Source organism: Nesoenas mayeri (genome assembly GCF_963082525.1).
Source record: "Nesoenas mayeri genome assembly, chromosome: 2".
Classification (NCBI taxonomy): Eukaryota; Metazoa; Chordata; class Aves; order Columbiformes; family Columbidae; genus Nesoenas; species Nesoenas mayeri.
Window position 1 is genome coordinate 5,309,709 of NC_137543.1, and position 13,579 is coordinate 5,323,287.

Consider the following 13,579-nt stretch of genomic DNA (forward strand, 5'->3'; position numbering starts at 1 on the left):
CTCGGGAGATAGCTATATTTATATACGGGTGAGATACATATTGTTTGGGTGAGTAAGAGCCTTTGTTCTGAGTCCCGCTGCTAAAGCCCCCATGGAGCGACAGTTTGGCTCTGCAGAGCTTCCTTTTCCTTTACTGTGCACAGGAAAAGCTGAATTCACCAGCTGCGTCCTACTATCCTGAGTACCAGCAGTGTAGCTGTCAGGTCTGGCAGCTGCTCATGGGTTGAGCCAAGACCTGTCATTGGCCCCAGCAAGGAAGACCTGGCCTTTATTTTGACTGGAGGTGCTGGGAGGAAGAGCAGCCCCATCCCTGATGTCGCAAAGTCCGTCCCTGGATGGCTGAGGCCAAAGGGTGCGATAATTCTACAAGGGCAAGTGTAGGGTCCTACACCTGGGGAGGAACAACCCCAGGCACCAGTACAGGTTGGGGTGGACCTGCTGGAAAGCAGCTCTGCTGAGAAGGACCTGGAACTTCTGGTGGATAACAGGTTGACCATGAGCCAACAATGTGCCCTTGTGGCCAAGAGGCCAATGGTACCTGGGGTGCATTAGGAGGAGTGTGAGCAGCAGGTCGAGGGAGGTTGTTCCTCTCCCTCTGCTCTGCCCTGGTGAGGCACATCTGGAGTTCTGTGTCCAGTTCTGGGCTCCCCAGTTTAAGAAGGGCAAGGAATTACTGGAGGGAGTCCAGTGGCTATGAAGATGATGAGCGGTCTGGAGCAACTTTATGAGGAGAGACTGAGAGAGCTGGGTCTGTTCAGCCTGGAGAAGAGAAGCTGAGAGGGGATCTCATCAATGTTTATAAATATCTCCATGGTGGGTGTCAAGAGGATGGACCAGACTCTGTTCAGTGGTGCCCAGTGACAGGATGAGGGGCAACGGGCACAGACTGAAGCACAGGAGCTTCCATCTGAATATGAGGAGAAACTTCTTTCCTTTGAGGTGCCAGAGCCCTGGCCCAGGCTGCCCAGAGAGGTTGTGGAGTCTCCTTCTCTGGAGACATTCAAACCCACCTGGACACATTCCTGTGCAATTTACTCTGGATGGACCTGCTTTAGCAGGAAAGTTGGATCTCCAGAGGTCCCTTCTAACCCCAGCCATTCTGTGATTCTGTAATGGAGCTGCTGCATTGCAAGGGAATAATTAGGAGAATCCCATGATCCCATGTGCTTTGGGGCGCAGTCAGGGAGGTGGTGGCTCAGTGGTTCCCATCCCCCAGAGCAGGATCCTTTTTTGCCCTCTTGCCACACCAGAGTGCATTCAGACGAGCTTCCACAGTCATGGTGAAAAACATCACTGTGGCTCACATAGTGTGTGTGTTATTTGGGGGCTTCTCAAGGAAACAGCCTACCATGTTGTATTAGCCTTGTGGAAATTCAAAGGCAAATCATAGAATAGTTTGGGTTGGAAGGGGTATTCAAACTCATCTAATCCAACCCTTGCCATGGGCAGGGACATCTTCACCAGCTCAGGTTGCTCAGAGCCCCGTCCAGCCTGGCCTGGGATGTCTCCAGGGATGGTTCATCCACCACCTCTCTGGCCAACCTGGGCCAGGCTCTCACCACTCTCAGTGTCAAAAATTTCTTCCTCATGTCCAACCTGAATCTTCCCTTTTTTAGTTTAAAACCATCCCTCCCCAGCCTTGGGCATGGCGGGGGGATAGTGACAGCAGGATACCCAGCTCTGCCGGTCATCCGTGCTGGATTTCCTTCCTTGGGCTTCATCCCAATGGGTTAGAGCCTGAAAGGCCAGTGCTGAGCATCCTCATCCAGGGCTTTCTTGTTGCATCCACACATGCTTCATCCAGATCCCCTGTAGTACTCCAGTCAGAAGGATATTTATTTACTTGACAGGTTCTTAATATTAGCTGAAATACCTTTTTCTACATTTTTTCTGCCATATTTAATATGATGATCAACATCGCAGCCTGTAGAGCTGGGGATGATTTGCAATTGAATATCCATTAGGGATTTATGGGCTTTGGGGCTGAATTACTGGGATGTGCAATTGCCAAAATATTTATAATGCCTCCACTGGAGAGGAGACCTTGTGGAAATGGAGCAATCACTGTTCTCATACACAGGCTATTCCCACTGAACCTCTGTTACTGGCAGCAAGAATACCCAAAGGAATAAAATATTATATGGGAAGCAGAGCACCAATGGAGCTTGGACCGTGTGTTGGGTAATGATGGGGAGCAAGTAGATGAGGTTGATGATGTTCTTAGGGACATGGTCTAGTGCCAGTGTTACTTTAACAGTTGGACTCGGTGTTCTGAGGATTTTTTCCTACCAAAATGATTCTCTGAGTCTAAGTTACCGCTCCAAGTGTGTGATGCTGGGGTTGGTGCTCACAGCAGCTCCCAGTCCCATGAGGTTGCTCAGTGGGTGGGTTTAATCCAAGGCACTATTAAATGTAGACATGGTTTTTAGTAACACAACCCTGCGGTCCATTACAATGAGGTATGAGGTTGTTTGGGGTGGGGGAAAAGTGATATTTTGCTGCTTTTTTCCTTGTGCACTGCAAACACCTCTCACAATAGTGCATCAAGGTTGAAGGGGCGGAAGGCAAGACGTTGTTAAACACTGTGGAAGCTGAAAGAGCCAAGAACCAAAGGTGTTCAAAGGAAAAGCAGCAGGCCCTTGGGTCCTTTGCTTCAGAGAAATTGGATTTGCAAGGGGGTGATTTGGGGCAATATCAGCTTTCCAGCTCAGTGCTGTTTGACCACGAGTCACCGTCACAACCCACAGAGCTGGTTCTGTCCCATGTCCTCCCGGCTCTAGGGTAGCACTACCTGATATTTTACAGGAAAAGAGAGTCAAGAGTGATGGGATGTGATTGACAAGGGGGTTTGAGGCAACTCAGGGACAGGGACATAAGAGGGTCTGCAGAGGAGCTCAGTACCAAGATCTCTTTGAGTTTTGTCCCTTTTCCAGCTCGTAGCCCCCTCTGAGTTCCTTTCCAAAAATCCCAGCTGGAAACCCGTGGGCACAGGGATGCACAGTGCACCAAGGCAGTGCCAGGGCTTGCATATGCTGCCAATAATAAATAATCAGTGCCCTGCCAGTGGGGAAATTCACTATTTTAGCAGCCAAACTGGGCACGTTGGGGAGAGCACAGCCCCGTGTCACCCTGGTGTTTTTTCTCCTTTGCTGTTTGACTTTTTGCTATTTGATTTTTTCATTTCTGGGGACTGCTGGTGAAGCAGGAGCCAGGGAGTGGGTTGTAAATGGTGCTCAGCCATGGAGCAGCCCGGTGTGAGCACCCGGGCGCTGTGATGAGCTGGTCGGTGCTCAGCACACCTCCCTGCTCCCACTTTGTCTCATTGCGTCGGGGTAAAAACAACCCAGAGGGGAAGGTTTCTGGGTTCTGGAGCCTCAGGAGGAGAGGCGAGGGGGTGCATGCTGACCCGGCTCGGGTTACTTATGTGCTTATGGTCTATTTTGAGGCTCTGACCACATGGCGTTAAGCAGCCGCTGACCCAGGGAAGGCACCAGTTTCAAAACAAGAGTCTGGCAGATGACGACCCAGGGATGTGACGGGTTCCCTGAGCAGGGCTGGCAGCACCCTCACCTCCCCGCCCAGGCCCATCTTCTGCTGGATTTTGGCATTTCCACAGTGGGAATTGATTTTTAATTCTTCCCATCGCCATCCTTGAAGGCAAAGATGCTGTGAGGTTGGGATGCTTTATGCACAGCGATGCGCTGGCAGCGATGGGGATGCGGCTGAGCAATCAGGGGGACACATCCATCACCAGCATTGGCAAAATGCCCCTGGCCCCCTCCTCTGCTCCCCCCGCGCCACGAGAAAGCTCATTTGTGGGTGGCTTAGTTGGCCTAAGAGCATTAGAGGTGCATTTGGTGGACATGAGCTGCTCAAGCAGCACCGGGAGCATGTGGCTGATTAGGAGCAGCAGCGGCTGTTTTCGGGCAGAACGCGGCATTCAGGCTGGAAATATTCACCCTGCCACCCCATGCGTTTTGGGGACACAAAGGTGAGGTCTGAGGGGAAGGGATGGGTGCAGGGGGGGTCAGCTTATGGTGCTTAAATACACCAGCTGGGTGCTGGTGTTGGGTGGCGTGAGAGCAAACCTCCTTCCGTGTTCATGTGCTTTTCCCTTTCACTGGGGGGAGTGCGTGTTGCCCCCACTACTTCCCAGTGCCATTGCAGCTTTTCAGACAGTATTTCAGATTTTTCAGTTCTTTTTTAAAACACTGGCCCAGGTTGGCCAGAGAGGTGGTGGATGAACCATCCCTGGAGACATCCCAGGTCAGGCTGGATGGGTCTCTGAGCAACCTGAGCTGGTGAAGATGTCCCTGCTCATGGCAGGGGTGGCACTGCATGAGCTTTGAAGGTCCCATCCAACTAAAGCTATTCTGTGATTCTTTAAATACCGCCTTGCTTTCTAATCTACTGCCTTCTGCAAAGATGAGCATGATCAAGGATGCTCATGCGGGATGCTTAAGGTCATGGGGAGCTTATTTATACTTGTAAATATCTCAAGGGTGGGTGTCAAGAGGATGGACCAGACTCCTTTCAGTGGTGCATAATGACAGGATGAGGGGCAATGGGCACAGACTGAAGCATGGAAGGTTCCATCTGAACATGAGGAGAAACTTCTTGCCTTTGAGGTGCCAGAGCCTGGCCCAGGCTGCCCAGAGAGGTTGTGGAGTCTCCTTCTCTGGAGACATTCAAACCCACCTGGACACATTCCTGTGCAAACTGCTCTGCTGAACCTGCTTTAGCAGGTGGGTTGGACTGGATGATCTCCAGAGGTCCCTTCCAACCCCAACCATTCTGTGGTTCTGTGATGCTGCGGGTGCTGGTGCATTCACAGGCACCGTGTCCTCCCTACCCCACACCAGCCAGAGGCTTTTCCTCAGAGCCAGCCTGGGGAGGGAGAACACCCTCACCACCGCCTTTTCCTTTCTCTCCCCAACAGCCTCGCTCTCCGTTGGGATTTATGGAGGTGCTGAGGAGCAGCTCTGAGCCCCGCAGCCCCCGGCAGCCCGTCCCCTAAAGCAGCGCCCGCCCGCCTCGCCTCATCTCGCCCGGCATCCCGACCCTCCGACTCAACCATTCAAGGCTTCCGTGCATGGATCGCCCGAGCGAGGGACCGCTGCCCAACGCCGCCGACGCCGCCCCGTAGCCTCCCGGCCCCCCGTGCCACCCCCAAGTACTCCACATACCCCGATGGGGTAACGTGACGGGGGTCACCCTCCCGCCACCGCCACCCCCCATATGCAGAGGCCTTTCTAGAGTGCCAGGGAGCGCACGGCACCGGAGGCGGCAGCCGCTCGCCGTCGCACACACACCGAGGACGCCAACACTACAGCAAAGGGATTTTTTTTTTTTTTTTAATTATTATTATTATCATCATTAATATTATTTTGTTTTCCCTTCTGGCTTTTTCCCTGGGAGGGCTCGCGGTGTGTCAAGCAAGCCAGCACGCACCCAGGAGCTGGGATTATTTGCACAACGTCTGTATATTGAGTTCTCAATCCCGTTTTATTTTTTAAGTACAGAGGGGTTGTTGCTTCTTTTGTTTCCCCCTCCACGCCACACTTGTCTTGGATTTTTTCCCCCCCTCGCCGTCAGCACCACCTCACTCCTCCCGTCCCACCATGGCCCGGATGAACCGCCCTGCACCGGTGGAGGTCTGCTACAAAAATATGAGGTTCCTCATCACGCACAACCCCACCAACGCCACGCTCAACACCTTCTTGGAGGTAAGGAGGGGAGGCTGGAAGGGGGAGACCATGGCCCACCTACACATTTTGGGGCTAAAAGCTGGTGTCGTGATGCAACAGGTCCTGTGTGGGATGAGGCAGCAGAACATCCCCTTTGGTACCATGGTCCCCTGTGACATCCCAGGGCGATGGGTCCAATCACTCCTGGCTTTTCAGGATGGGATGTTTTGGAGGACCCCAAGTGTGGTGGAGATGGAGCAGAATTGCCTAATTTCTGTTGCATCCAGCTCCACCGGCACATCACATCAAGGGGCTTTGCAGCAATGCACAGGGATGCACACGCAGCCTACACTGCATCTCCTCAACAAGGGCTTTTCATCCCAAATATCCCAGAGTCTTTCCAATGCCTGCAGGGTGTTGGGTGACGCACAAGGAGCCAGAGGACTCGATGTTGTGTGAACCAGCAACGGTGCCTTGCCTGGGTGTTAGGAGGGGATTTAATGGATACATGTCCATGGTACAGGGTGAAAGGCTTCGATTTGCTCTTCTTATCAGTGCTTAGGGGAAAGGCATCATCCTGCAGGTTCTGTTGAGCTGGCACAAGCAGGTTGTGCTTTAAAGGAGGGATTTGGGGATGATGCTGCATTCATGGGGGGCCTGGGGCTGCGCGTGAGCCTGGCAAAGAGTTTTTGGCCTTAGACCTAAACCTCTTTGAGATCTGATGTGCTGGTACCAAAGGTGTCTTCTGAGCTCAAGGAAACCCTCCCAATGCATACCGGAAAATAAAAAGTGAGAGCTGCAAGAGGGTGATTGGGATTTGGGAATGGCCATCCTATAGCCTGCATGCTGCACACAAGGCGATGGGGACAGCACAGTGGCAAGAGGGAAAATTCGCCTTTCCTCTGGCTTCCTGGATTTTTGGCTGAGCTGTCGCGTGTGCAGGGGTTTTGCCGTGGTCTGACAAGCACACACGAGGAAGGAAGGAGGTGGATCGCAGAAGGAGACAACCTCACACAGTGCCCGGCAGGGCCGTAACGCTGGCACATAATCCAGGGGCAATCTGTGCGGCGGGCGATAAGCCGCGCTGGAAACAGCCCAAATCCCACACCCAAGCCTGCAGCACATTGGAGTGATGATGAGAGACGGCAATGAGGTCAAGAAGGAGCCCCCGAGCAATCTGCAGGATGCTGAGTGTGGTCAGCAGGGTCTGCTATGAACCCCCCAGCCATCTCTGTGCATTTCTGCAACGGGAGCTACAACCTCACAGGGCACAAATAATTTCTCTTTTTGGGGGATTAGCACCTGTGTCAGGGATGTTTCTTTGCCTGGGGTGTAAAATCTCTGCTGGTACAGCCGTCAGGGCTTAAAAATAACGGGCCACAATGGGGATAGACCTTTTAGCAGGGCCTGTTGCAGTAGGACAAGGGGTGATAGTTTTAAACTAAAAGGGGAGATTAAGGCTAAACACGAGGAAGAAATTTTTACAGTGATGGTGGTGAAACGCTGGCCCAGGTTGCCCAGAGAGGTGGTGGATGAAGCATCCCTGGAGACATCCCAGGCCAGGCTGGACGGGGCTCTGAGCAACCTGAGCTGGTGAAGATGTCCCTGCTCGTGGCAGGGGTGGCACTGGGGGAGCTTTGAAGGTCCCTTCCAACCCAAACCATTCTATGAATCTGTGATTCTATGGTGCTTGCAACTCCAAGGAGTCAAGAAGATACTGGGTAAAAATCCTACCGTGGCCACGCAGCTTTGGTGCCCTTGGATTTGACGTTTCTTTGTGCTTCCCAGTCTGTATGGACCACAGAGGAGTTTGCTCAAGGGTCCAGAGATGGGCTGCAGTTCTGTTTGAGGGTCCATAGGGGGCAGTGTGGTTGTAGCAGGGTTTGGATAAGTTGGGGTTAACTAGGCTGCCATTGGCAGGGTTTTTTCAGCCCACTCGTTCTCCTTCCCTCTCCAGGACCTGAAGAAATACGGTGCCACCACGGTTGTGCGAGTGTGCGAAGTGACCTACGACAAGACCCCCCTGGAGAAGGACGGCATCACCGTCATGGTAGGTGGGCAGCAGGGTGGGCAGAGGTGGGGGCTTAAATACCCCCATCCCTGAGGTCTGCTAAACACCTTCATTTCAGAGAAACCAAAGCGACATTGCTCTGGCGTGGGAGCAGGGTTTGAAGCCAAACTTCATCCCAGGGGGCGAGGCAGGAGAGCTCCCCGTGCTGAGCTGGGGCTGTGCTTTAAAAAAGGAAAGCGCTGCCCACGCACCCGAAACTGTGACTCACACGGTTGAGTCGGCAGCTGCCTCCCCTGCCTGTCACTCGGGCTTTAAAGCATCCAGGGGATGAGAGCGCCTCATGCCACGTGAAAGATGCTCGTGGTTCCTTTTACCCCCGACGTTATCTTGAGGGATAAGTGGTGGTTTTGCTCTTCCAGCAGCCGGCTGGTGCAGCTGTGGGGGATGAAAGGGAGCAGGCAGCGAGCAGGAGAAGGCAAGAGGGCAGAGCAGGCAGCTGCCTGCGCTGCATCTTGGCTGATAAGTAATTGGAGATGATGTCAGGCGTGATTGCCCTGCCAGGGAGCTGGGCTCCAGCTGGAAAGTGAGGCTCTGCTCATTATTTAGAAAAGGGTTTGGAAGCGCCTCATGTCTCCTGGGTGGTCCTCTGCGTGTGGGTCCTCTCTGTATAGCTCTGTCTGCATAATGTATATCCTAGAGAGAGCGCTATATCCTAGATATAGGGAGGTAGGTAGATAATAGATCCTGTGTCTCTCTAGGTACAGATCCTCCTGATGCAGCTCTCTCTAGGTATAGATGCTATGTGTCTGTAGGCTGTATATTTTAGGGAAAGACAGATGTGTCCTACATATAGAATATGTATGTAGGATATCATATCTGTATGTATCATATCATATCATATCATATCATATCATATCGCCATCCAGAGGGACCTGGACAAGCTCAAGAAGGGGGCTTATGCAAACCTCATGAGGTTGAAGAAGGGCAAGCATAAGGTCCTGCACCTGGGTCGGGGCAGCCCCCGGTATCAACCCAGGCTGGGGATGAAGGGCAGGAGAGCAGCCCTGCGGAGAAGGATATGGGGACACTGGTGGGTGAAAGGTTGGACATGAGCCAGCAATGTGAACTTGCAGCTCAGAAGCCAATTGTGTCCTGGGCTGCATCACAAGGAGCGTGGGCAGCAAGTCAGGGAGGTGATTCTGCTCCTCTGTTCCACTCTGGTGAGACCCCCCTGCAGTGCTGGTCCAGCTCTGGGGTCCTCAGCACAGGACACACATGGACCTGCTGGAGAGGAGCCAGAGGAGCCACAGAAATTACCTGAGGCTGGAACAGCTCTGCTGGGAGATCAGGCTGAGAGAGTTGGGGTGTTCAGCCTGGAGAAGAGAAGCTCCAGGGAGACTTTATTGCAGCCTTTCAGTGCTTAAAAGGGGCCAATAAGAAAAATGGGGACAGACTTTTTACCAGGGCCTTTTACCACAGGAAAAGGGGAAACACTTTTAAACTGAAAGAGGGCAGGTTGTGGATGCCCCATCATCACATTACCTTTTCAAACACTGAAGTGACTCTCAGCAGCTTCTTTCACCATCTTACACCAAGGATGAGTCCAGCAGAGCAGCCCAGTGACTCACTCCGCAAACACGAGGGTTATGGCCCCGTGTTTCCCACCACCGCAGCTCACCATGCCATGTCCCCTCCAGGTGATGCTCCCCTGCCCGTCCCTCTCTCCCACTTCTGTCCTGCCAGTGGCCACCCGCCTCCTGCCAAATATATTTTTGGAGAGAAATCCCCATTTTGGGAGAGACGTGCAGCTTCAACTGGCTGCAAGTGCCCATGGGGAGAGACCATCCTTTCCCCAAAATGCTGCAGCAATCGCAAGCAAGGAGTGGGTGTCACTTTTCCCCCTTAGCAAGTCACAGGGCTGGGGGGTGCTTAATGCAGCACCCATTTTACCCACTTCATCACCGAGCTCTGACATTGAGTCCCTACAGCTTGAAGATGAAGCTCAGAAGATGGGCCTTGTTTCTTTGTCCCTTAAGAGCCTTTCCTGAAGGATGCTGTTTAAGTGGCCCATTTGGAGGGGTCTCCAGCCCTTCAGCTCTCTCTAGGATGGTGTTTGGGCTTTCCCAGAGCATCCTTTCAGGACTTGTTCATTCACCTTCCCTTCCATGTGTTGCAGAAAGCTAGAAAGCTTGAAAGTAGCTGTGTGGAGAAGGACCTGGGAGTTCTGGTGGACAACAGGTTGACCATGAATCAATAATGTGCCCTTGTGGCCAAGAGGCCAATGGTACCTGGGGTGCATTAGGAGGAGTGTGAGCAGCAGGTCGAGGGAGGTTGTTCCTCCCCATCTGCTCTGCCCTGGTGAGGCCACATCTGGAGTTCTGGGTCCAGTTCTGGGCTCCCCAGCTTAAGAAGGGCATGGAATTACTGGAGGGAGTCCAATGGAGATCTATGAAGATGTCTATCAGTATCTCCAGGATGGGTGTCAAGAGGATAGACCAGACTCTGTTCAGTGGTGCCCAATGACAGGATGAGAGGCAGTGGGCACAGACTGAAGCACAGGAGGTTCCATCTGAACATGAGGAGAAACTTCTTGCCTTTGAGGTGCCAGAGCCTGGACCAGGCTGCCCAGAGAGGTTGTGGAGTCTCCTTCTCTGGAGACATTCCAACCCACCTGGACACATTCCTGTGTGATCTGCTCTGGTGAACCTGCTTTAGCAGGTGGATTGGACTGGATGATCTCCAGAGGTCCCTTCCAACCCCAACCATTCTGTGGTTCTGTGAAATTTGGCACCACCTCAGGCCCTGAGCTTTCAGCCATCTCTCCAAGCCACTTTTGCTCAAACTTCTTACGAAGTGGCTTTGTGCTCCCAAACTCTGTATTTAGACAGGACCTGCTGCGATGGAGGATGGGATGTTGCCATCCAAATGGGAAGAAGACAGTCAATGGCCACGGTGGTCCCAAACGCCATCACCCTGAGCAACAAACAATCCCCATGAGTTTTTCCCCAGGCCCTGAGAGTGTTTTCTCCCACCTTGCAGGATTGGCCGTTCGATGATGGAGCGCCTCCTCCCAGCAAGATAGTGGAAGATTGGCTCAACTTACTGAAGACCAAGTTCTGCGAAGACCCCGGTTGCTGCGTGGCCGTGCACTGCGTGGCTGGGCTGGGGCGGTAAGTCAGAGCCTGGCATCCCACCTGGAAAGGGGGGAGTGGGAAGACTTTGTAAACCACCCCTGCTCTCCTTCCACCTTAGAGCAGGGGTTTACATGCAGTAGAGACATTAGTGGGAATAGGCGTTGATGGGGTGGGGAGCTGTTGCCCCTAAAATTTTACTGAAAGTTTTTTAGGAGAAATTTCTTCATGGAAAGGGTTGTTGGGCATTGGAACAGGCTGCCCAGGGCAGTGATGGAGTCACCATCCCTGGAGGGGTTTAAAAGATGCATAGACAAGGTTCTTAGAGACATAGTTTAGTGCCAGTGTTAGGTTAACAGTTGGGCTTGATGATCTTGAGGATCTTTTCCAGCCAAAATAGTTCTATGATTCTATCAGCTCCTCCTTGCACTTCTCATGGCCAAATCCTGGGCACTGTGGGGGGAACCAAGGTTGCTTGGTGCTGTCCTACCCGTGTCACGTGGGGATTTTGCTTTTGCTAAGAGCTCATTGTGGAAATACTGCAAAATCACCTCCCTGGGCAGCCATTCCAATGCCTGACCACTCTCTCTGCACAGAATTGCTTTCTCATAGCCAGCCTCAATTTCCCCTGGCAGAGTTGAAGCCCATGGCCCCTTGTCCTATTGCTGATGCCTGGGAGAAGAGCCCAATCCCCACCTGGCTACAACTGCCCTTCAGGTAGTTCTAGAGAGTGCTGAGCTCACCTCTAAGCCTCCTCTTCTCCAGACTAAACAAGCCCAGCTCCCTCAGCCTCTCCCCATAGGGCTTGTGTTCAAATCCCTTCCCCAGTCTTGTTGCTCTTCTCTGGACCCGCTCCAGCACTTCAATCTCTTTCCTGAGCTGAGGGGCCCAGAACTGAACACAATACTCCAGGTGTGGGCTCATCAATGCAGAGCACAGGGGAAGGATCACTGCCCTTGTCCTGCTGACCACACTATTTTGGATACAGGATGCCTCCTGCTACAACTGGGAGCCAATGCTTTTTGACAGCTGCTGCATTTGACTGCTCCCCCCACTGCAGGTCAGGTTTTGCATGTGGATTTACATCCACTTTTCCTGTAGATTTGCCTCCAATGTCCTCATGCTCATTAGAAGAGCAGCAAACAGCTCAGGAGTTGGGCTTGATGATCCAGGAGTTGGACTCTATGAGCCTTGTGGATCCCTTCCAACTCAGGACATTCTACATAATAAACAGCTTCCAGTCCCGTCCTGAGGGTTTCTCCCCTAAAATCAGCCGCTCCTTGGGACAGCGCTTGCAGCCAAATGGCAAGAAATTACAAATGAAATGCCAGGGCTGGTGATTGCCCACAATGCCACCCATACAGCCCCACGACATGTCCCCTCTGCCCCACAATGGAGTGTCAGCCCCTGGGCCACATGGCTGGGGGGTGACCACTGCTTCTGTTGCCTTTCAGTGCTCCTGTCCTCGTCGCGCTGGCCTTGATCGAGAGCGGGATGAAGTACGAAGACGCCATCCAGTTCATCCGACAGTAAGTCGAGCAGTCTATCGGTGTTGGGGGATCTGAAACGGAGGGATCTGCTGTGCCTCTGGGTGTGTTTTGGGGCACCAGGGTTGCTTTTCTCTCATTATGGCACTGAAAAACAGGGGGGGCAGCACCAAGCACCCTGTGCCTTTGCATCAGGGCTGTGGGATGCTGGGGAGGCATCTGGGAGCATCCTTGGGGAGATTTTGGCAGGCACCCCACTTTGGGCAACCTCTCCATGTGTTTCTTCCCTTTCTCTTCATCTTCTAAGACTTGTAGGGTGGATAAGCAAGAAAAGTTGCCGGGGTTGGTGCTTCTCTCCATTCCCAGAGGATGCACACAGCTGCAGCATCCAAAATTCCTTCTTGCTCTAGGCAGGGGTGTTCAGCACCCCAACAAGGGTGGATTCAGGGTGGGGAGGTCTTCTGCCACACCACTGACTCTACTGGCTCTTCTCTGTTCCTATAGGAAGCGCAGAGGAGCCATCAACAGCAAGCAGCTGACGTACTTGGAAAAATACCGACCAAAGCAGAGACTCCGATTTAAGGACCCTCATAACCACAAGAACAAATGCTGCATCATGTAACCTCAATGACCTCTTGCCAAAATCCGTGCACACAGACACCCCGGGCACTCACGCGCATCCCACCCCTTCCACCCCCTCGGCCAGCCCCGTGCACCCCACATGTCACCCCACTGACAGGGCTGGGGTGGGGGGACATGGAGCACCACCAGGGTGTTCCAGCACCCACAGCACGGTCATACCGGATCCCCAAAAAAACGCTGCTCTCTCCAGCTAGATCCACGAGGTGTTAGCAGGCAATGAGCTCATGTGATGGTTCTTCATCGCCTTCTTCCTCCTCCTCCTCCCTTTCCCGTCTCGTTGCACTGAGAGAGATGGTGCTTGGTTTGGGGTGATGCAGGCAGGGCTGTGCCAGCTGAGAAGGGATAGGGAGCAGGAGGGCTGGAGCACCTCCAGAAAAACCCTTTCCCATCTCTTCCCTATAAATAAGGGCTGCAGCAACGGGAACGAAGGTGGGGATGGCACAGTGGCCTCCTGGGGGAGGATGGTGATGGTAGGGAGAGGTGAAGGAGGCTTGTAGCTTGGTGCTGGTCCTGTGGCCATGGGAAGGGCTGAGCTAATTCCCTCCCCAGCACCATTCCCTTTCTCCTGGCTCCTCTCCCACCTCCCCATCTCCCCGTTGCCTTGATGCCAACTGGGATGCT

General features: G+C 53.1%; 1 protein-coding gene across 2 annotated transcripts; it reads left to right on the forward strand.

Moving 5' to 3' along the window:
• Positions 1–5,621: 5,621 nt before the first annotated feature.
• On the forward strand, positions 5,622–12,938 carry PTP4A3 (protein tyrosine phosphatase 4A3; the record flags this gene model as incomplete). 2 transcript variants are annotated; one of them, XM_080339013.1, is made up of 5 exons in its annotated part: positions 5,622–5,726; positions 7,645–7,737; positions 10,738–10,868; positions 12,284–12,358; positions 12,821–12,938. In XM_080339013.1, 5 exons carry the CDS (start codon positions 5,622–5,624, stop codon positions 12,936–12,938), a joined length of 522 nt encoding a protein of 173 aa, XP_080195139.1. The 2 variants fall into 2 exon arrangements, with proteins under 2 accessions (XP_080195139.1, XP_080195140.1); XM_080339014.1 differs by lacking the exon at positions 12,284–12,358.
• Positions 12,939–13,579: the final 641 nt, after the last annotated feature.